At 42.4% G+C, this 23,875-nt stretch overlaps 1 protein-coding gene and 1 pseudogene across 1 annotated transcript in view; one reads left to right on the top strand and one right to left on the bottom strand.

The window, feature by feature from the left end:
- Nucleotides 1-23,875, top strand: part of CDC5L (cell division cycle 5 like) — a 52,490-nt gene that overhangs the window by 6,705 nt on the left and 21,910 nt on the right. The window contains exons 4-10 of the mRNA XM_002714454.5: nucleotides 2,389-2,516; nucleotides 4,206-4,305; nucleotides 8,329-8,547; nucleotides 10,554-10,698; nucleotides 13,164-13,352; nucleotides 20,663-20,811; nucleotides 22,354-22,516. Coding sequence (XP_002714500.1) covers nucleotides 2,389-2,516; nucleotides 4,206-4,305; nucleotides 8,329-8,547; nucleotides 10,554-10,698; nucleotides 13,164-13,352; nucleotides 20,663-20,811; nucleotides 22,354-22,516 — 1,093 coding nt within the window. The remainder of the gene's footprint in view (nucleotides 1-2,388; nucleotides 2,517-4,205; nucleotides 4,306-8,328; nucleotides 8,548-10,553; nucleotides 10,699-13,163; nucleotides 13,353-20,662; nucleotides 20,812-22,353; nucleotides 22,517-23,875) is intronic.
- On the bottom strand, nucleotides 784-2,004 carry LOC100341621 (F-actin-capping protein subunit alpha-1-like; annotated as a pseudogene).

Below are 23,875 nucleotides of genomic sequence, written 5' to 3'. Positions count from 1 at the left end.
ATTTATTTATTTATTTATTTATTTTTTGACAGGCAAGAGTGGACAGAGAGAGAGACAGAGGGAAAGGTCTTCCTTTGCCGTTGGTTCACCCTCCAATGGCCGCCGCGGCCGGCGCGCTGCGGCCGGTGCACCGCCCTGATCCGATGGCAGGAGCCAGGAGCCAGGTGCTTTTCCTGGTCTCCCATGGGGTGCAGGGCCCAAGCACCTGGGCCATCCTCCACTGCACTCCCTGGCCACAGCAGAGGGCTGGCCTGGAAGAGGGGCAACCGGGACAGAATCCGGCGCCCCGACCGGGACTAGAACCCGGTGTGCCGGCGCCGCAAGGCGGAGGATTAGCCTAGTGAGCCGCGGCGCCGGCCAGTGTCTTCCATTTAACTGTAGTTTGTAGCATAGCCTCTTTAGCTGTTGGTGGATCACCACCGAAGTACCAGAAGTGCTTTGAAGGACGGGTTAGAAAGTACTGAAGATATTATCTGTTACATCAGTAATGGGGCTTTGTGACTAAGAAAATTTTCTGAACAGTAAAATGATTTCAGGATAGATTTCTTTCTCCAACGTTAAATGTAAGGAAAAAAGATTTACGAGTAAATTCAGTGATCACAGAAAATTACAAGGTAGACAACACAAAAGAAATCAAGACAATGCTATAGTTTTCAACAGTACTTTAAAACCTGTTAGCTTTGAAAGCCCTAGCAAGATATCACTCTTGGTTATAAATCACTTATCATAAGACCACATGTTGAATCCTTTAGTTGCACATACTGAAGAATCTACAGTCAGCTTTTAAGCATTCTGCATTTCTTTGCTAATCTTGGCTGAGTATCTTGTTCCAGTCCATTTTGGTACAGGTAACTGAAAGTTACTGGTGTAAGGTTTGATAGTTTTCACTGATCAGTCTGATACTCGTTGTCTGTGTTCTTTATGTGTTTAATAAACTCGACAGTTTGGTCTTCATTTGACACAATTGCTGAATCTGGTACAGATTTATGACTAACCAGCTGAGCATTGCCATCTCCATAATAGTGAACCTGAATCTTGAGTACTCCAGCCGCTTGGGTTGTGGGTGGTGTGATGGTGAATTTCCACTCTGATCTCCAGCAACTGTTCTAGAGGTTTTTAGACTGAAACAGGTGGTTGTCAGTACATGCAGTGGTAGTCTGTTGCCCATCCATAGTTTTAGCATACACAGTACAGAAGCTGTTGGAAGAATGATCTCTTACGTAGGCTCTTAAAGCACTGTCACAGGGTTCTCTCCAAGACTTCAAACCTTTAGCTGCTTCCTCTGACTGGGGATCTCTTGCTTCTTTCTGTAAGTGATCAGACTTAAAGGAAATTTTGTTTCTTGGATCTAAAAATCTGCTATTACCCGGGTCATTGTTCTCTATAATTAAGACCTGATCTTCTTTGGTTGGGGCAGGCACTGCGGAGCACTAGGTTAATCCTGCGCCTGCGGCGCCGGCACCCCGGGTTCTAGTCCCGGTGGGGGCGCCAGATTCTGTCCTGGTTGCTCCTCTTCCAGTCCAGCTCTCTGCTGTGGCCTGGGATAGCAGTGGAGGATGGCCCAAGTGCTTGGGCCCTGCACCCCATGGGAGACCAGGAGAAGCACCTGGCTCCTGGCTTCAGATCGGCGTAGCTCTGGCCGTTGCGGCCATTTTGGGGGTGAACCAATGGAAGGAAGACCTTTCTGTCTCTTTCACTATAACTCTACCTGTCAAACTCTGTCTCATTGTCTATAACTCTACCTGTCAAATAAATAGAATCTTAAAAAAAAAAAAAAAAAAAGACCTGATCTTCGGATCCTTCTGTCTTCACAGGCATGAACTGATCCATGTTATGTTGGGCAAATGCATGTGCTGTCCCTTCCCCGAAGAGATTGTCATTATTAAGTAGTAGCCAGACATCATTGAATACTTTGTTAAATTTCCCTGGGGGTGCATGAGTTATGAATTTAGCAGCTATGTGTACCTTCTCCTCATCTGATACCCAGTCCTCAAAGTCTGCCATTTTGGGTTCCTCTGGCACGTTACATACTTGTTAAAATAATTAAAAAAAAACTTTTATAAGTCCTATGTGTTCATAGAAAATCTGGGCAAATTAAATATTGAATGAAACATTTTGATTCTGGCGTTGCAGGTGGCTAATAGGGTTTGTATTAGTATGGCTGTGTATTTGTGCTTAAGAGTTATTTCATAGAGAATGGAAGCACTCAATGAAAGTAGAAGATTTCAATTTCATTTATTTCAGATGAAGCAACGCTGGACATGCTTTATCTTGTTAGTATTCAGTGTTTTTTTTTGGGAAAAAATAGAATACCAGAGTTAGGAAATCTGATAATTGTCATACCACATAGTATGATAGTGTAACTGACTTATATGGGCTTTTTTGTAGGGATAAAACTGCCCAAAGAGACAATGAGGAGGAAACAACAGATGATCCACGAAAACTTAAACCTGGAGAAATAGACCCAAATCCAGAAACAAAACCAGCACGACCTGATCCAATTGATATGGATGAAGGTAAATATATGCTTCTGAAGAGTTTGCTTCTTTGGTTACTGTAAACTCCTCAGGCCTCCTTTTTTAACTTTTTAGCTCCTTTTTGAACCCTGACTTTTTGAGTCCACATTATCAGTTGTTGCTTCAGGTATCTAAGTGTGTCCAGTCGTTCCTATTACAGAGTATTTGCTCTTTTTGGACAGTGCTCTGTTATCTTCCTTCTCTAATTCATTTAATAAATGAAACAGTGTAATGGCACTGGGCACATTTACTGGAGGCTAGAGTGAGCCCTTGAGTTTTGTTTCTCATTCCCCTTCCACAGAGGTAACAAGTCAGGATATCAGATCTCAGTTCTCCTGTTAACTACTTCTTTGATGGTCATTTAATCTCTGAGATGGCAGCATTGCAGAACTCTGATAGAGACTTAATGATTCCAGGAGGCATTGAACCAAGACCCAGAGGAATTGGATTTTAGACCTGTGTCTGCCACTGACAGACATGTGACTTTAGGCAAGTCATAATCTTTCTGAGTCATGGTATTCTTTCCTGTCAGCTAGAGAATAACACCCGCTTTCCCTCTAATGGTTCTTGTGAACAGTAAATGGTTATTTGTTGAGTTTTAAAAGTGTTTGAAGGTGGTATTTCCCAAAGGAACACTGGGTAGACTGGCTGCATCATTGCTACTTGGGGAACAATTTTTTTTTTTTTTTTTTTTTTTTTATGATTGATTGATTTATTTGAAAGGCAGAGTTACACAGAGATAGGGACATAGAAAGATCTTCTGACCACTGGTTCATTCCCCAGAAGGTTGCAGCGATCAGGCCTAAACCATGCTGGAGCCAGGACCAGGAGCTTCTTCACTTAGGTTTCCTATGTAGGTGGCAGGGGCCCAGACACTTTTGCCAAGCATCTTCCACTGCTTTTCCCAGGCCATTAGCAGGGAGCTGGATCAGAAGTGGAGCAGCAGAGACACGAACTGGTGCCCATATGGGATGCTGGCGTTGCAGGTGGCAGCTTTACCCACGTCATCACAGCCCTGGCGCCTTGTAGAACTTTTGCAAATATGTGCCAAGTCCTACCCTGCAGATAGTGACTCTGTGCGTCTGGGGATGAGAAGGGGGTTGGGTATAGCTGGGAGGCAAGGGAGACCGATGATACTAGAATGTGGGTTATTTGAAAGTTCATGTGATTTCATTGGATAGCCTTGTATAGGAGTTGCTCTAAGGCATTAGTAATGGCATTTATTACTCTATTCTGGAGAACCATGGAAAATGTGCTGGAGGAGAGAAATAGTTCTGAGGAAAAAATGTTTAATGAAGATGAGCAATTCTCCCTAATTAAGTAGTTTTTATAATATTTCATAATTTGTACACTGCCTGTTAGTTGATGATAATGAAGGATATGGTAATTAGAGCCACCATGTAATAAATACTTACTGTGTGCTTTACATGTTTCATTTTACTTAGTGCTTCTGAACATCCCTGTGAAATAGGAATTATTCCAGTCTCATAGGGGAACTTGGTCAGGGACAGTAAATAAATGAGTAAGGTCACAGTGTTAGCAGTAGTAGCCTGGTTTTTAACCTGTTTCTCGGGCCTCAAAACTCAAGCTACCTCTATTGTGCTATTCAATTTTTTTTTTTTCTCATTTTAAGCATTAGTGTATGTCTGTTAGGAAAGAACTAAGTTTTTCTTCTTTTTATTTTTGCAGATGAACTTGAGATGCTCTCTGAAGCCAGAGCTCGCTTAGCTAATACTCAGGGAAAGAAGGCCAAGAGGAAAGCAAGAGAAAAACAGTTGGAAGAAGCAAGGTATGATTGTCTCCATCCATGTTCAGTGGTTAGTGTCTGTATCTGTAGGCCTGACAAACCTGCGTGATTTATCAGCCTTGTTGGGTAAATAATAATTGGAATTATCCAGTTCCCATTTTGCTAATATTCCTTAGCTGCTTTATTACTTTGAAAAAGTCTTGTACTTTTTTCCCTCACCATTTCAGAGTAGTTATAGAAAAAAATACATCTTTACAAAATTTTATAAGACATCACAGAAGTGATGCCCAGTGTACCAGGTATGTTGGGTTGTTCTGGAGGACACACAACATCATGCGACTTTAGGATGACTACCAGTTAGTTACTCTTCCTAGTTATTATTGGGCAGGCACTGGCTGTGAAACAGGAATTTCAAATGAGCAGAGAGAACTAATGAACTTTGAAGCAAATTTTATGGTCATAGAAATTGTCATTTGAGAAATGAGTATATATTAAGCACCAGGATTTTCTCCACTTTACCCTTCTTTCTTCCTTGTGGTTAAATTCATGGTTGATCTCATCCATGTTAGCCCAGAATGAAGTCAATAAAGGGAAAAATTTGAACTGTATAATAACTTATTACATCTGAGATTTAGGCATTAGTGTTTTTTTGTGCTCCCCAAGCTGGCTAGAAAGTGCTCTGGACCTGATGGGTAGCATTGTGTTGATAGTTCCCCCAGTAATGACTTAAAAGTGCCAGATCCTGGGATGGAGGATTCATTCAGTCTGAGGATGGTTGTTGGCATAATTGGCCAATCACCAGGCTAGAATAGATACTTTTGATGGGACTGTGACTGGCTTGGGGTAGAAGACAGAAACCAGGAGGAAGTGCTAAGTTTACTACCCAGTCTGTTCTGTATACAGTTTAGGGTTAAGTAACGTAAGGTTTAAAAGAATTTACTTTTCCATTTGGGCCAGGGTTGTTTGAGGACTAGATTTTCAGAGCCTTTCAGCCATGTGGTTTGTGCCAAGAGATACAGCAAATACATATGTAAAAAATTTCTAAGTGTGGCTAGTGTTGAATGATTTAAATACATTTTTGCAGGTTTGTTTTTTTTTTTTTTTTTTTTGGCTTTATTTATTTGAAAAGCAGGGTGACAGAGAGAGAGATACTGATCTTCCATCTGGTGGTTCACTCCTCAGATGGCTGAGATGGTCAGTATTAGGCCAGGCCAAAGCCAAGAGTCCAGAACTCCATCCAAATCTCCCACATGGGTGGCATCTTGGGCTAACTTTCTCTGCTTTCCCAGGCACATTAGCAGGCAGCTGGATTGGAAGTGGAGCAGCCAGTACTCTAACTGGTACTTGGGATGCCAGCATTGCAGGTGGTAGCTTAACTCACTGCACCACAACACAGACCCCATATTTGCAGATTTTAATTTGCCCTACAATTTCTGGTAGGTTTTCTCGTAGAATCTACATGTATTTATAAGTTGTGTCATACATACATCTTGGCTGGATGCAATGTACAGTGCAGAATTCTTAAAGAAACTGTTAAATTATAGATCTGTTTTATTACTCAAAGCATTTTTGTTGATAAAAGTACTTTTCATACTTTTATTTTGGGACATGGTTGAGACAATGCTTTATGACTTGGTTATAGTCACAGAACATTATGTTGAAAAGCCTTCTAGTATAATTTTAACTCTTTTTTCTTTTTCATTTAAAGAATGAAATTTTTTCAGCATTTTGAAATATATCCTTCCAAACCTTTCTCTCAATAACATAGATATGCACTTATGTATATAAGAGTACTTCAAAAAGTTCATTGATAAATAAAAATATTGCTTATTTTGAAATTCATGCAGTTTTCTCACAGTACACATTTCCATGAACTTTTTGAAGACCTGTTCCACTAATACTTATACAAAGTTGGATCATACTATAAGTTTGAAGTCAGCTGTTAAACTTATTGAGGGTTCACTTAAAAGTGTTAAATCATTTTTGCCTTACTGCTTTCAAGATTTTCTCTTTGGCTGGCCCCGCGGCTCAGTAGGCTAATCTGCTTGCGGTGCCGGCACTAGACCCGGTCGGGGCGCTGGATTCTGTCCCGGTTGCTCCTCTTCCAGTCCAGCTCTCTGCTGTGGCCAGGGAGTGCAGTGGGGGATGGGGGCCCTGCACCCCATGGGAGACCAGGAGAAGCACCTGGCTCCTGCCATCGGATCAGCATGATGCGCTGGCTGCACTGTGGCCAGCCGCGGTGGCCATTGGAGGGTGAACCAATGGCAAAAGGAAGACCTTTCTCTCTCTCTCTCTCTCTCTCTCTCTCTCACTGTCCACTCTGCCTGTCCAAAAAAAAAAAAAAAAAAAAAAAAAAAAAATAAATAAAAAAAGATTTTCTCTTTGTCTTTGGCCCTCAGCAATTTTAATGATTTATCTGTGGATTTCTTTGTCGTGGACTTCCTTGAGCTTCCTGGATGTAAAGATTGATGTATTTCAAAAAATTTGGAGACTTTTCTGTGATGGTATCTTTGAATATTTTATTTTGCTTCTTTCCCCTCTTTTTTGGGTTCTCCTGTTAGATGTGTTGGTACATTTAAAGGTGTTCCACATACACTTGAGGCGCTGTTTATATTTCTTGTTTTCCTTTTTCTTTGGGATGTAATAATCATTGCTGATCTGTCTTCACTTTTCTTCTAATTTGAAACCACTCGTTGAGTCCTTTTCTTGAAGTTTTCATGTCATTTTTGAAGTTTTATTGTAAAAAAAAGATTTATTTATTTATTTGAAAGGCAGAGTTACAGGAAGAAACAGAGAGATCTTTCACCTGCTAGTTTACTCCTCAAATGGCCGCAGTAGCCAGGGCTGTTCCAGGGAGGAGCCAGGAGCTCAGAACTCCATCTCCATCTCCCATGTGGGTAGTAGGGCCCAAGCACTTGGGCTGTCCTTTGCTGCTTTCCCAGCACAATCGCAGGGAGCTGGATGGGAAGTGGAGCAGCTGGGACTCAAACAAGCACCCATATGGGATGCTGGCACTGCAGACAGTGGTTTTACAGGCTACAGCCACAGGGTTGGCCCCTTGGAAAGTAGTTTTATATACTGTATTGTAATTTGTCTCCCTCTTTTAATATTGTGAATAATGTTTCTCATCATTGAGGCATGGGAAAATACAAAGAAAAGAGTAAAAATTAAATGGAATTTCACCTTGAAAGGCAGAGTTACATAGAGGCAGAGAAAGAAAGGTCTTCTATCTGCTGGCTCGCTCACCAAATGGCTGCAACAGCCAGAGCTGAGCCACTCTGAAGCCAGGAACCAGGAGCTTCTTCTGGGTCTCCCACATTGGGCCATCTTCCACTGCTTTCCCAAGCTATAGCAGAGAGCTGGAATGGAAGTAGAGCGGCTGGGACTTGAATTGGCACCAATGTAGCATACTGGTGCTGCAGGCAGAGCCTTAGCTTACTATGGGACCATCCCCTGTTGTATTCCCAGGTATATTAGCAGGAAACTGGGTTGGAAACAAGCAGCTGGGACTCCAACCAGCACTCTGATTTGGGATGGTTGCATCACAAGTGGTGGCTTAACCTGCTGTGATGCAATGCTGGACTCCCCCAATGCAGAATCTTACCTGCTAAACCAAACATTTGCTCTGGAGTGCATTAAAAAAAAATAAAATAAATGAAAAGCTTTGCATGGACTCTATTTAAGCATTCCTAATATTAATTGTACTTTTCCTATTTGTCTTTTAATTTCATTTTAGGATTTTTTTTATAGTGCTACAAAGTTATAGAATTTAAATCTCATAGCTGTTAATCTTTTCTTGCCATTTATTTAATTACAAAGTACACTCCTATCTAGAGATAAGTTTTATCATAGTTCTTTCTTGTTTTTCTTTTTGTATTATACTATATATGCTTATGTTGTATACCGTTAAACCAAAACTGGAATTTATTTTAGGATGGTGTGAGGTGAGGATTTAAGGAGATACTTCTTTCCTAAATAGCCAGCTGGTTTTCTAAACTCTGTTGATCAAACCTCCCTGCCCATGGTATGTGATTTTCAAGGTGATTTTGTATTCACTTTGTTTAGGCGTCTTGCTGCCCTCCAGAAAAGAAGAGAACTTCGAGCAGCTGGCATAGAAATTCAGAAGAAAAGAAAGAAGAAGAGAGGAGTTGATTATAATGCTGAAATCCCATTTGAAAAAAAGCCTGCCCTTGGTTTTTACGACACTTCTGAGGAAAACTACCAAACCCTTGATGCAGATTTCAGGAAATTAAGACAACAGGATCTGGATGGAGAGCTGAGATCGTAAGTTGCCTTTCTGACTTGGAAAATGGAAAGATATGGGAAGAATTTTCTGAAAGACCAGCTATTGTTTTTATCAGAGCCAGGTTTTTATTATTTAGCAGAGTGTGGTCTTCAGTCTCCTTTATTATGGATTCACCTTTCTGAGAAAAGGTGGCCTTGGTGGTCCTGTTTTTAGCACTGAATGCTGTTTGTGGCTCTTGAATTGTAGTGTTTGGCTCTGAGTGGCTGTTTACTCACTGAGTCACATCTTCCCATGTACGCATGTTTGGAGTAGATCAGTTGTTTTACTAATAGCCTTAAGGAATCTGTCATCAAAATCTAGTCTGCTGGTTTCTTTTTTTGGGAAGAGGGTTCTTTACTAGTTGAAAATTTTGCCCTGTTTTTATTAAAATTAAAAGGAAAAAAAGTTACCAGTGCATTCTTGAATATTTTCACTTGATAGAGATAGCTAGGCATATTTATAAGTTATTTTTGTTGTAGAGGATTTATGGTGCAGAGGGTTTTTCTTAATGTCAGAGTTTATTAGAACATACTTTAATCTTATATGTGAATATTGTGGGGTGAACATCTTACAATCATTAAGGATTCTTTTAGTTTTCTGTTCTCTGATGCCTTTCTATTTCTGTTGACATGAATTGTTACTAACCAGATACAAGTCATTGTAAAACAGTTTTCTTGATATACGCCCTTGTATTTACTTATCAAATCAGGACCTTGCTGTAGATAGGCTTTACAAATAAAGAGATTAGAGAGGAAAATGGGTCATTTGGAAGTAATAGGCCAGTGGAGGGAAAGAAAGACATTTGAGAGAAGACAAGGAGATAGTGGAGGTTTGAAAGATCACCTTCCCCTAGCTGTAGGCTTTCTAATGGCCTTTGAGTGTCATTTCTCAGTGCTCAAAATCCTTTTTTGGGGCAAACATTTGGAGTAGTGGTTAAGCCACTACTTGGGATGCCTGTGCTGTGTATTATAGTGTCTGGGTTCAAGGTCTGGCTCCACTTCCAATTCCTAATGTGCACCCTGGGAGACAGCAGATGATGGCTCAAGTACCTGGGTGCTTGCCACTCATGTGGGAGATTCTGATTAAGTTCCTGGCTCCTGGCTTCAGCATTGTGCAGTGCAGGCATTTGAGGAGTGAACAAGTAGATGGGAGATTCTTTCTTTCTCTCTGCCTTTCAAATAGTTAACAACCCTTTTAAAAATGTGTGAATTTTATTTATTTATTCTTAATATTTATTTGAGAGGCAGACACACACACACACACACACATACACACACAGTTTGAGATACAGAAGACATAGAGTTCCCATCTGCTGGTTCATTTCCCAATGTCCACAGCAACTATGGCCAGCCCTGGCTGAAGTCAGGAGTTGGGAACTCAATCACATCTCCCATGTGAGTGTCAGGTACCCAATTACCTGGGCCATTACTGCTCCCTTCCAGGGTCTGTATTAGCAGGAAGCTGGAGTCAGGAGCCAGAGCTCTATATTGAATCCAGGTACTCTGGTATGGCATGCGGGTGACTTAATTGGCATGTTAACCACAAGGCCACGTGCCTACCTCTGTGAATTTTAAAAATCATTACAATTTAGTAACAGCTTTAAAGGGAAATTTAAGAATTTACAGTGTGTTTTAATTTGATTTCCTTCATCCTTTTTGGCATATCATTTCATCCTTTTCCTGTGTGTCACACATTTTTATATAAATATGTTAATGTGTGAATAGTTTTAGTCTTTTGACATTAAGTAATGTTTTGCATATCTTTCTATAGTTAATGTATTTCGATATTTGGTATTTACTTAATGTACCCTGCTTTCTTAATTCTGTATTGAATTTTTGTATTTTTCTTGACTATAGTAGGTAAGTAATGGTTTAAAATGTGTATTGTTTTCGTCTTTGTATTTAGTTATTTTCTTAGAAATGGAATTGTATTTATATATGACTTTTAGTGTTACTGCTTATGTGTAACTTACAAATGCCTTCTTCTTTACCTTGATCCATGACAGTGAAAAAGAGGGAAGAGACAGAAAAAAAGACAAACAGCATTTGAAAAGGAAAAAAGAATCTGATTTACCATCAGCTATTCTTCAAACTAGTGGTGTTTCTGAATTCACTAAAAAGAGAAGCAAATTAGTACTTCCTGCACCTCAGGTAATCTCATAAAAGCAGTTTTTCATTGTGTGAATGTGTATCTTGTATTATTTATTCAGCAAATGTTTAAGGGCCTATCTATCACACTTGTGCTAGAATCTTTTTAGAAATTCAGTCTTAGGGGTGATTCACACATAAAAGTAAGTTGAGATATGGTATGATGAATAAACAACATGTTCTCTGTGTAAGTTACCATATCAGGTCTTAAACTGCTTTGTGATGATTCAGTTAAGTAACCGTCAGCTGTTCGCCACTTTGCAGCAGGTTAGGGCTTCAGCCTCTTTTGTCGTTGAAGATGTGTGTTGGCTCTGTGAACTTGAAGCTGCTTTCTCTCAGGGACTGTTTTGTATGTCTTGCTTCTCTTTGAGACAATAGATATGATAATCAGTGTGGGAGTTGTGGAGGAGACAACAAACATTCTCTTACTCAGTTTGTTGTATACGCTATCTTTTGTCTTAATTATAGTTGATCAGGAACATGGGAACTTGGAGTAACTGCTGGTTTTGTTTTGAAAAGTGCAGCTCTATAGAATCATACAGGTTTAGTGGGATACAGGAAAAGACTTAGGAAATCAGAAGAGCTTCCTTCTTCAAATGAGTTTATTGTCTGCATCAACACAAGATTCTTGGACATGAACTAATTTTGTCATATGCTGCTTTTTCTAGTAGTGATATTTTTCAAGTTGAAATTTTGCCTGTCTTTTTTCAGTATTCCTTGAAATTACTAAGATAACACCTTTATATTTTCTTAGGATTTGTGGCTCAATGAACTTTCTCTCTATGATATTTTAATTGGCTTTCAATCTATTTTCTACTGATATTGATAAATTGTTTTGTGCAAATGCTATTATTTTATGTCTTTTTAAAAAACAGATTATTTATTTGAAAGGCAGAGTTACAGAGAGGCAGAGGCAGAGAGAGAGAGGTCTTCCATCCACTGGTTCACTCCCCAGATGGCCAGAAAGGGTGGAGCTGGGCTGATCCTGGCTGAAGCCAGGAGCCAGGAGCTTCTTCGGGATCTCCCATGCCGATCCAAGGGCCCAAGGATTTGAGCCATCTTCTACTGCTTTCCCAGGCTATAACAGAGAGCTGGATTGGCAAGTGGAGCAGCCAGGATTCAAACTGGCACCCATATGGGATGTTGGCACTGCAGGCTGTGCCACAGTGTGGGCCCCATGTTTTGTTAAAGATTTTTTTTTAAAAGATTTACTTATTTATTTGAAAGTCATAGTTACAAAGAGAGAGAGAGAGAGAGATCTTCTATCTGCTGGTTGATTCCTCAAATGGCTACAACTACCAGGTGGGCCAGGTGGAAGCCAGAAGCCAGGAGCCAGGAGCTTCATTTAGGTCTCCCACATGGGTGTTAGGGGCCCAAGCACTTGGGCCACCAGCTGCTGCTTTCCTAGGTGCATTAGCTGGGAGCTGGGTCAGTAGTGGAGCAGCTGGGACTCAAACTGGTGTTTATATGGGATTCAGGCCAGCCCCTATTTTATGTTCTTGGTATATTAATATGTTGATTTGAAAGAATTTTGGCATGGAAGTATCATATGAATTTTTTTCACCACACTTTTTTTAAAATTTAAAAAAGAATTTTTTTTTTTTTTTTTTTTTTTTTTTTTGACAGGCAGAGTGGACAGTGAGAGAGACAGAGACAGAGAGAAAGGTCTTCCTTTGCCGTTGGTTCACCCTCCAATGGCCGCCGTGGCTGATGCGCTGCGACTGGCGCACCGCGCTGATCCGATGGCAGGAGCCAGGTGCTTCTCCTGGTCTCCCCTGGGGTGCAGGGCCCAAGCACTTGGGCCATCCTCCACTGCACTCCCTGGCCACAGCAGAGAGCTGGCCTGGAAGAGGGGCAACCGGGACAGAATCCGGCGCCCCGACTGGGACTAGAACCCGGTGTGCCAGCGCCGCCAGGTGGAGGATTAGCCTACTGAGCCGCGGTGCCGGCCCACACTTTTTTTTTTTAAGATTTTTTTATTTGAAATGCGGAGTCACAAAAAGAGAGTGAGCGAGTGAGTGTGAGCATGCAACAGAGAGGGAGAGAGATCTTCCATCTGCTGATTTTCATTCAAATGGCTGAAGCTATGCCAAGCTGGAGCTGGAGCTAGGAGCTGAATCCAGATCTCCCTGTAGGTGCAGGGGCCCAAGGACTTGGGCCATCTTCCACTGCTTTCCCAGGCACATTTGCATGGTGCTGGATCGGGAGTGGAGCAGTTGGGACTCAAACTAGCAACCATACGGGTTGCCTAACTCACTGTGCCACAATGCTGGCCCCTTCACCATGCTTTTTAAAACTTCAATATGGATATTTTCAGAGCTTCACAAGAAAGGAGAGTAGTGCAAGGAATTCCTGTGTGTTCATCGCACATACAGCTTCAATAATTTTTCTTCCTAGTATATGGACATTTTAAGCTGTGTTGATTCTTGGTTACGATGTTGCTTACTGTGACAGTTATGTCCTTTTAGATTTCAGATGCGGAACTCCAGGAAGTTGTAAAAGTAGGCCAAGCAAGTGAAATTGCACGTCAGACTGCTGAGGAATCTGGTATAACAAACTCTGCTTCCAGTACTCTCTTGTCAGAGTATAATGTCACCAACAACAGCATTGCTCTTAGAACACCACGAACACCAGCTTCCCAGGACAGAATTCTGCAGGTAAGGTGTCACATAGTAGAGTGAGCCTTTAATTTTGTTTATGGTCCTTAAAAGTGTCAGGAAGATCACTCAGTGGGTTGACTGTGTTTCTTTCAGGATAAACTGTGAAACTGAGTCCTGCAAGCATAGATCACCTCTGTGGTAGAGAAGCAAAATCAGCAGACTCTGTATTTAGATGGTTTGGTTCCTGTATTCATTAGTTTATAGCTTTTGAGACCAGCTCTTTGTACTGTCAGTAAAGCATAACATTTAAATTTTTAAATTTTGTATCACCCACAATCCTAGAAAGAAATCAGATGTGTAGTCAGTAAGATTTAGAACTTCCTTGCATTTCTAAACTTAGTTTGGCATGGTGCCAGTAGTACTGCTTCCCTCCTTCTCAACGCACAGGGTAGACATAGATCTTTGTGTTCCCAGGGTGTCTACATGCCAGAGTGTATGCACACCTACAAAATGCTATTGTATATTATGAAAAAGCTCACTAAATTATTGCTCACTGGTTATTTTATCAGCCAGCTCAGGGCTTTTAAAACAAAAAAGTGTTTTTTTAATTAGAGTTTTCATGTGCTGGCTTACTCCCCAAACGCCTGCAGTGATCCTGACTAAACTATGCCAGGTCTCTCACATGAGTGAAAGGGACCTGACTACTGAAGCTGTTAACTGCTGCCTATTTGCATTGATGGGAAGCTGGAATCAGGAGCCAGAGCCAGGAATTAAACCAAAATGCAACACTGGTGTCCTAACTGCTAGACCAAACGCCCTACTCCAACTCAAGGTTTTGAAGAGGTTTGGACACAGGCTTTCACAAGTAAATAAGTCATATATCCAGCATTTCAGAAGCTTTAAAAATCAATCTTGTGATTTATTGTCTTGGACCCTTGATTACCAATCAGGTATGTTTGTTCCACAGTGTTGAAGGGGAGGTAAAGTGTCTGGTAAGCCTGTTCAAGCAGATAGGGAAAGAGAAAAAGCTAACTACCTACAGAGGGAATAGAGAGGGTCCCAACAGCCCAGAATACGGCCGAGATCCACTTCAGCAGAATAAACCTATTACTAAAGAGGACACTAGTGACTGTAGGTATGGTAAGAATCCCGTTAGCCACCTTGCCCTGGTGACCCTGCCGTGGTGTTGGTGTAGTGGGAGGTGCTCCCCGATCACGTAGCGCTTGCTCCCCGCTTTCATGTCAGCGTGGAGCACAGCAGGGTGTGCTCGCCTGCCCCGCAGCATCCCCATGTCCTCTTCGCTGGCAGATAGGAACACCTGCCCCTTCTCCTTTCCTCACTATTTCAAACAGTTTGCCAGGTGTGATGATTAGTAACACTTGAACATTTTAAGAAAAATAATAAAGCTTTTTGTTTTGGGGAAAGGTTGTATCATAGGGTAATATAAAGAACATTTAATAGGAATCCTTTGCATTGCTTTTTATTTATTTATTTTTTGACAGGCAGAGTGGACAGTGAGAGAGACAGAGAGAAAGGTCTTCCTTTGCCGTTGGTTCACCCTCCAGTGTCCGCCGCCGCGGCCAGTGCACCGCGCTGATCTGATATCAGGAGCCAGGTACTTATCCTGGTCTCCCATGGGGTGCAGGGCCCAAGTACTTGGGCCATCCTCCACTGCACTCCCTGGCCACAGCAGAGAGCTGGCCTGGAAGAGGGGCAACCGGGACAGAATCCGGCGCCCCGACCGGGACTAGAACCGGGTGTGCCGGCGCCGCAAGGCGGAGGATTAGCCTAGTGAGCCACGGCGCCGGCTGCATTGCTTTTTAACCAGTTTTTATAGACAATTCGTGCAACATTTATTTAGTATATTTATGGAGTTGTACAGCCAGCACTCTGGTGAGTTTTAGAGTATTTCCATCATCTAGGGAAGACCTCGTACCCATTACCAGTCACTCCTCATTCCCTTCAAACCTGCCAAGCCCTGGGTCACCAGTGATACACTCTATCTCTGTAGAGTTTCCTTGTTTATACGGTTCATGTGAATAACTCAGTGTAACCTGTGACCGGCTTCTTTCACTTAACATGATGGTTTTGGGGTCTATCTCATTTTTGTGGCACTTACCAGTACAACTTTCCTTTTTATTGCTGAATAATACTCCATTGTATGAATCTACCACATTTTATTTATCCATTCATCAGCTGATGAATGATAATGTACATTGATGATTTGTATCTTCTGGCTACTGTGAATAATGCTGCTTTGTGCAAGTGTTTTTCACAGATATATGTTTTTCATTTCTTTTGACTATTTATACATAGAAGTAGAATTATGAGTTTTTTTTTTTTTTTAGGATTTTTTTTAAAGATTTATTTATTTACTTGAAAGTCAGAGTTACACAGAGCAAGAAGGAGAGGCAGAGAGAGAGAGAGAGGTATTCCATCCAATGGTTCATTTCCCAACTGGCCGCAATGGCCAGAGCTGCACCTATCCAAAGCCAGGAGCTTCTTCCAGGTCTCCCGCATGGGTGCAGGGGCCCAAGGCCTGGGCCATCTTCTGTTGCTTTCCCAGGCCCTAGCAGAGAGCTGGATCAGAAGTAAAGCAGCTGGGACTCAAACCAGTGCCTATTTGGGATGCTGGCACTGCAGGCGGCGGCTTTACCTGCTATGCCAAAGCACCGGCCCCTTTACTTCCATTTTTACATGTCCTTTTAAAGAGTTTTTTATTTGTTTGAAAGGCAGAGTTACAGAGATGCAGGGGCAGAGAGAGAGACAGAGAAGGAGGGAGAGAGAGGTCTTCCATCTGCTGGTTCACTCCCCAAATGGCTACAATGGTCGGAGCTAAGCCAATCGGAAGCCAGTAGCCAGGAGCTTCTTCTGGCACAGGGGCCCAAGGACTTGGGCCATCTTCTGCTGCTTTCCCAGGACACAGCAGAGAGCTGGAGCAGCCGGAACACGAACCGGCACCCATATGGGATGCCGGCACCGCAGGTGGCGGCTTTACCTGCTAGGCCATAGCACCGGCCTCAGAATTCTGGGTCTTATGGTAATTGTATTTTAACTTTTTGTTAACTGCCAGATTGTTTTCCAAAGTTTTTGCACCATTTTACTTCTCTGTCAGGAATGTACGAGGGTTTTGATTTCTTACATACTTGACAGTATTTATTATTATATTTTTATTATAGCCATCCTATATTTACACACACTCTGGGTGTGAAGTGGTGTCATGTTGTGTTTTAATTTGAAGTTTCCAAATAGCTAATGATAATGAATATCTTTTCATGTGCTTATTTTTATGTCTGTGTTAGAAAATGGCTGTTCATCTCCTTGGCCTGTTTCTAAGTTAAGTTACTAGCTTTTATTATTAAGTTGTATAAGTCTTTTATGTAGTCTGAATGTTAGTCCCTTATCTGATTTATACCTTGTAAATATTTTCTCCCATTTTGTGGGTATGTTCATTTTCTTAACATTCTCACTCAACATAAAATGCTTCGGTTTATTGTTTCCTTTTGTTGTTTATGCATTCAGTCTTATCTTAGTAGGCCTTGCCCAACCCAGAGTCATGAAGATTTTCCTGTGTCTTTGTGCTGTTTTTCCCAGGCCGTTAGCAGGGAACTGGATTGGAAGTGGAACAAGCAGGACTTGAGCCAGTGCCCATATGGGATGGTGGCATTGCAGACAGTGGATTTACCCACTATACCACAACACCTACCCCCTTTTTTATTTTGATTTTTTTGAGATTTATTTTATTTATTTGAAAGGTAGAGTGACAGAGGGGTAGAGAGAAGAGAAAGAAACCTTCCAGGGGCTGGTGCTGTGGCGTAGCGGGTAAAGCTGCCTCCTGTAGTGTTGGCATCCCCTATGGGCATTGGTTGAGTCCCGGCTGCTGCACTTCTGATCCAGCTCTCTGCTATGTCCTGGGAAAGCAATAGAAGATGGCCCAAGTCCTTGGGCCCCTGCACCCACTTGGGAGACTCAGAAGAAGCTCCAGACTCCTAGCTTTGGATTGGCCCAGCTCCGGCCATTGCGGTGGCCGTTTGGAGAGTGAACCAGCAGATGGAAGATCTCTCTCTGCCTCTGCCTCTGTAACTCTGCCTTTCAAATAAATAAATCAATAATTCTTTTTTTTTTTTTTTTAAAGAGACCTTCTATCAGCTGTTTCACTCCCAGAATGACCAGGAGTCAAGAATTCCATCTGGGTCTTCCACAGGGGTGGCAGTAGCCCAAGCCCTTCTTCCGCCTCCCTAGGCACATCAGAAAGAGCTGGGCCAGAAGCAGAGCAGCTGGGACAGGAACTGGTGCTCTGACATGGAATGTTGGCATCGCAAGTGGTGGTTTTACCCTCTGTCGCCCACCCAGGGTTGTCGGCTCCTGCTTCTGTGAGCTGATAGCTGGAAGTCTAGAGATGGGCACAGAGTTGGCGGTACAGCAGGACTGGACGTGGATCAGGGGCATAAGGACACGCTGAAACTTGCCAACTCCTGCATGTCCTTCACTACTCTAACACACCACAGCCTTCAGAGCGTAGCAGGCACTGCCTCACCTCTGCCACCTTCAGCTTCCAATCTGCCTCTTCCTCTGTTTCACTTCCGATGAACTTTAACCCAGAACCTTTTGAGGAAGGAGGTGTAGGAAACATCCTGGTGTAATCAAGTTGACAAGAGAATAATCTGCCATGTAGGATACAATTTTTTTTTTTTTTTAAGATTTATTTATTTATTTGAAAGAGTTACACAATGAGAGAAGGAGAGGCAGAGAGAGAGGGAGAGAGGGAGGTCTTCCATCCGCTGGCTCACTCCCCAGTTGCTGCAACGGCTGGAGCTGTGCCAAACTGAAGCCAGGAGCCAGGAGCTTCTTCCCGGTCTCCCACGCGGGTGCAAGGGCCCAAGGACTTGGACCATATTCCACTGCTTTCCCAGGCCACAGCAGAGAGCTGGATCGGAAGTGGAGCAGCCAGGACTCGAACTGGAGCTCATATGGGATGCCAGCACTGCAGGCAGAGGCTTTACCCTGTGCGCTACAGCGCAGGCCCCTAGGAAACAAATCAGAGATGCACAGCATCCTACTAGGTTATCTCATGCCAGAGTGCTTCTGGGCCCCGACGCTGGATGTGTGACTCCCCCCCCCCCACCCTTTTTTTTGACAGATAGAGTTAGACAGTGAAAAAGAGAGAAAGGTTTTCCTTCCGTTGGTTCACCCCCCCCCCCCCCAATAGCCACTACGGCTGGTGCGCTGCACCAATCTGAAGCCAGGAGCCAGGTGCTTCCTCCCGGTCTCCCATGCAGGTGCAGGGCCCAAGCACTTGGGTCATCCTCCACTGCCTTCCTGGGCCACAGCAGAGAGCTGGTCTGGAAGAGGAGCAATTGGGACCAGTACCCGGCGCCCCAGCCGGGACTAGAACCTGGGGTGCCGGTGCCGCAGGCGGAGGATTAGCCTAGTGAGCTGCGGCGCCGGCCACAGATAGGATTTTGATTATGTAATATTCAGAATTGATTCTCTTGATAAAGATCTTCAGAGTAATAGGATAAATTTTGTGCAATCTTGTGCTGGTTGTGGTTTTTATATATATATATATATATATATTTGACAGGCAGAGTGGACAGTGAGAGAGAGAGAGAGAGAGAGAAAGGTCTTCCTTTTGCCGTTGGTTCACTCTCCAATGGCCGGCACATCGCGCTGATCCGAAGTCAGGAGCCAGGTGCTTCTCTTGGTCTCCCATGGGGTGCAGGGCCCAAGCACTTGGGCCATCCTCCACTGCCTTCCCGGGCCATAGCAGAGAGCTGGCCTGGAAGAGGGGCAACCGGGACAGAATCTGGCTCCCCGACCAGGACTAGAACCGGGTGTGCCGGCGCCGCAAGGCGGAGGATTAGCCTAGTGAGCCACGGCGCCGGCCTGTGCTGGTTGTTTTAATTTTGCCTTATAAGTTAATGGCTTAATATATTTCACTGTGCTTATGATTTCTGTAGGTCAGAAATTTGCACAGGACACAGAAGGTGTGGCTTGTCTGCTCCAGGGTGTCCAGGGCCTTAGTTAGGAATCCTCAGCAGTTGAGGATGATGTTGTAGTTGGGCGTTGCATCTTTCCGTGAGGTTGATGACAGCTGTTGGTTGAGTCCTCAGTTAGAAATGTGTTAAATCTGCTTGTGTCCTGTCCATGTGGCTTGGGCTTTCTCACAACGTGGTGGCCTTAGAACAGTTCTCATGAGGTATCTCGGGCTCCAGTGTATTACACTGAGTGAGGTGGGAAGCAGCATCTTTTTTTCTAACTAGCGCTCTTGAAGTCAAGCGCTCTAATTCTTGCTGTGCTCTGTTGGTTACAGATGAATCACAAACCCATGCAGATTCGAGAATGGATTGTAAGAAAAACATAAAGCATGAGAGGCAACAGTTGTGACCATGTTTGAGAAATAAAGTCTCCCACAGACCCGGAATGCAGTTGCAAAGGTAGTGAGGATAGGGTTGTAGTGGAGGGACCAAAGAGAGCATAATCAGGTCTGCCTGAAGATATCGGGCAAGACTTCTGAAGGAGCTAGACCCAGATGTCTTGTGAAGTGGATAGGGTACCTGGGAGTATGTTAACTTGCTGTGGCACAAGAAAATGAGACAGAGAAGGCAGTGAAGACTGGATAAAGAATTAGTGATGAAGCCAGACTAAAACCTAACTGTTCTGACATTTGGCCCAAGTTCACATTGGGAAATTTGAGTTCTTACTGCTTTTTAAAGAGATTTTGCACAGGTAATAGGAGAAGCTTTTAGGTAATGATAATTTCATACATGAGATGATAACAGCATACTTGAACATAAAATTTACTCCAGACCTTCTGATGTGATGTGTGAGGTTGACAGAGGAAGTGTTGAAATCTGCCAAGACTGGTGTTCATTTTCTTTCTTGGTTTTCATTGAGAAAATGTTTAAAAATTCTTCATTCTTGGCCGGCGCCATGGCTCACTTGGCTAATCCTCCGCTTGTGGCACCGGCACCCTGGGTTCTAGTCCTGATCAGGGCGCTGGGTTCTAGTCCCGGTTGCTCCTCTTCCAGGCCAGCTCTCTGCTGTGGCCCAGGAGGGCAGTGGAGGATGGCCCAAGTGCTTGGGCCCTGCACCCGCATGGGAGACCAGGAGGAAGCACCTGGCTCCTGGCTTCAGATGGGTGCAGCGCCAGCCGTAGCGGCCATTTGGGGGGTGAACCAATGGAAGGAAATCCTTTCTCTGTTTCTCTCTGTCTCTTTCTCTCTCTCACTGTCTAACTCTGCCTGTCCAAAAAAAAAAAAAAATTCTTCCTTCCTGAAGATTTGTATAGTAGGTACAGAAAGAAGAGAGGATTCTGCTAGCCTGTTTAACTGTTAAACATGTTTCTTCACCTTCTTGTTAATCAGGAAGCCCAGAACCTCATGGCCTTGACTAATGTGGACACCCCATTGAAAGGCGGACTTAATACTCCATTACATGAGAGTGATTTCTCAGGTGTGACTCCACAGCGGCAGGTTGTACAGACTCCAAACACGGTTCTTTCTACTCCATTCAGGTATTGTAAATAAACATGTTTGATATTTTAGAAAAAGAATCCCAGGACTTGGACACTGTGTTTGCTTTAGTAATGTTGACAGATAATGGAAGTAAATGTTCAATTTGCCTTGATTTCTTTTTACTCATATTAATAAATAGCATAGTAGTAAACAGGAAATGGCTAAGTACTATGGAGCTTCTTTGTTTTTTCAGAGTTTAGTATGTTTTCACGTTATTTTTGAATACTTTGTTTTTGATTTTAAAGAAAAAAATGGATTCATCATTGATGTTTACTTGGTGAATTCATTTTATGTGTGTATTACTATTGCCCCACCCCAGCATTTTATTATGAAAATTCAGACAATCATAGAGGTTGAAAGAATGGTAAAGTGAGCATCCATAGACTTCCCACAGTTTCTGTGATTTGTTTGCTTTACCGCTTACCTGCCCATTAGTTCATCTCATCTTCTAAGGAATTTTAAAGTAGGTTGCAGGTGTTATTTCTTAAACACTTCCACGTACATATCATCAATTCCAATTTATTGTTTGCAGTTCTTTTAAGCTACTGTTTTTCAAGAATTTCAACTAAATAGAAGCAAATTGTATTGAAACAGAGTTGGGGTGTTTAAGGGCTAGAAATATTTGGAGTTTTAAGTGTTAGGATTTGTCCTCCTACTGGTTGTTTAGTATCCAAAAGCTGTTCAGACTGTGAAAGCTGTACATGACAGCAGAATCGAGAGCATTGGCAGCTAATCCTTGTATAAGATTTAACAATTCTCATGAGGCTTGTAAGAGAGCCTAATCCCTGTTTTCCTGTGTATGTCTTGTCTCTCAACTAGATTGTAAGCTCCTTGGGGGCAGGGACCATGTCTTATACGGTAACACCTCACCTATCCGGAACAGCTGTCTGGCAGCACCACCAGTCTGGAACACAGCCAAGATACAGGAAGTAAGCAATTAAAAAAAGGGCTTTAAACATTTATAAGTTGCTGCAAGTCTGTGGACTTTATTGCTAGGAGAGTCTTTTAGGCTTCACTCGGAGCCTACTTACATTTCGATGTGATTCTAAAAGTGTGACATTTGGTGTCCAAACAAAATGTAAAGGGAGAAACTACTTACGTGTGCACTTGGTGATAATGACAGTGATAATGATGTGATAGCCAACAGCATAATAGGGAGGGAAGAGACAAATAATAAAATGAAGATACTGAACCCAGAAAGAGTCATCTGGGGTCACTGAGTGTGGTAGCTGGCCTCCCTGCACACTGCATGATCTTAGCCTCATTAATGTGTCAACAAGTCAGTTTTCTGGGCCCAGCTTAGGCAGGCAAGACAATGTGAAATGAAATGACTAGAAGTCAGTAAAATAAAAATACTGTGTGTCAGTTTTACACTTGCTGCACCAGATCTTTATTCAACATAAAGATTTGACTTAAAACAGGTAGAATTTCAGGAATCTTACTTTTTTTTCTGCATTCTCTGTGAAGTAATTTCTACAGAAAGCACTGCAAAGCACAATGTAATTATAAGTGGCCTTTTTATTGGGATTTTGCTTTTCTAGGACTCCTTCTAATGGAGCTGAAGGACTGACTCCCCGGAGTGGAACAACTCCCAAACCAGTTGTCAACTCCACCCCGGGTAGAACCCCTCTTCGAGATAAGTTAAACATTAACCCAGAGGATGGAATGGCCGACTACAGCGATCCTTCTTATGTGAAGCAGATGGTGACTATCAGTTCCCCTTTTATACACTGAAAAAAGTTCTTACATCTCATGGGCGCCAAATTGAAAATTTCCCCCATTAGTACCTATCACATATACGTTAAGAAGCTATACAGCTTTGGATGCTGTAGATAAGATTTGATGAGAATGAAACCTTTCTTTGGGATCATAAGACTACTTTTTATTACTCTTTATGTATTTGAATATTGATGAAAAGAATGCTCCTGGAATCTTTATGATTTTAATTTTTTATCATTTACTAATAGTGTCCTTTGTTGAGTAATAGATTTTAATTTTTTCTATTTCTGTACGTTAAGTTTTGAGTATCAAATGTTTCATAAATTTTAGGTCTTGAATTCCTCAGTTTAAGTAGCCTACATCTTAAAGCTAAGTTGATTTAGTGTCTGTTGATTCCAGTCATGTTTTCTTTTGTATATTTTACAAGGTGAGAGCAAGTTAAAAAGTTACACTTTTTGCTTCTGCCCATGGTTCTGCCTTTCTTGCTTCACTGTTGCTCTTTTTCGTCTGATCTCCTAAGGAAGGGATCATTGTGGAATTTTTAAAAAATGAGTTCTAATGATAATGACCTGTCTTCAGTTTATGAGTTAATTCTGATTTCATGTGTAGATTTGATTAATTTATAATGTAAGCAGTTTTTATTTTTTATCTACTTGAAAGAGCAACAGAGAGAGGCATACAAAATACAGAAAATAATCGGGATATCAGACGAACATAAGCTTTTTAAAAGAACCAACATGCCTGGGATGCTAAAAGAAAGTAATGCATTCGTTGGGTGTCAGGAAAGCCTTCATTGAGGAAGTGTGTTCAGAAGGAAAGTGAGGGTAGTACCAGATGGTGGCTGTAGTTCAGAAGGCATATAGCATGTTTTTGCCAAGCAGCCTCTCTGGTCCTCATGTCTAGCACACAGAAAAGGAGTAGTGAGGAATGGGGCTGGAAAGGTGAGCCAAGATGTACTGAGGAAAACTTTGTGTACCAGATAGATTGCCTGCAGTCTGTGAACTCTGTTTTCTTTTGTCTGTGAATTAATATTTCCATTAAAAACAGGCACACAAATTCAGGTATCTTTCAGCTTAGGTTTTATTAGTCTAAGGACAAAAGGAATTTTGAACTTGTTCTTTTCATTTCTTGTTAAATTTTATTGTCAGAAATGTGTTTCTTTTAAGGGGCCTATGTTATGGTAGAGTTGGTAAAGCCACTGCCTGTGACACCAACATCCAATATGAGCACCAGTTTGTATCCCTGCTGCTCCATTTCTGATCCAGCTCCCTGCTGATGGCCTAGGAAAAGCAGTGGAAGATGGCCCAAGTACGTGGCTCCCTGCCATTTGCGTGGGAGACCAGG

This window comes from Oryctolagus cuniculus, chromosome 5 (assembly GCF_964237555.1).
Source record: "Oryctolagus cuniculus chromosome 5, mOryCun1.1, whole genome shotgun sequence".
In the NCBI taxonomy this organism is placed as follows: domain Eukaryota; kingdom Metazoa; phylum Chordata; class Mammalia; order Lagomorpha; family Leporidae; genus Oryctolagus; species Oryctolagus cuniculus.
Note: the sequence above shows the minus strand (reverse complement) of the source record. Positions and strands in the feature narration are given on the sequence as shown.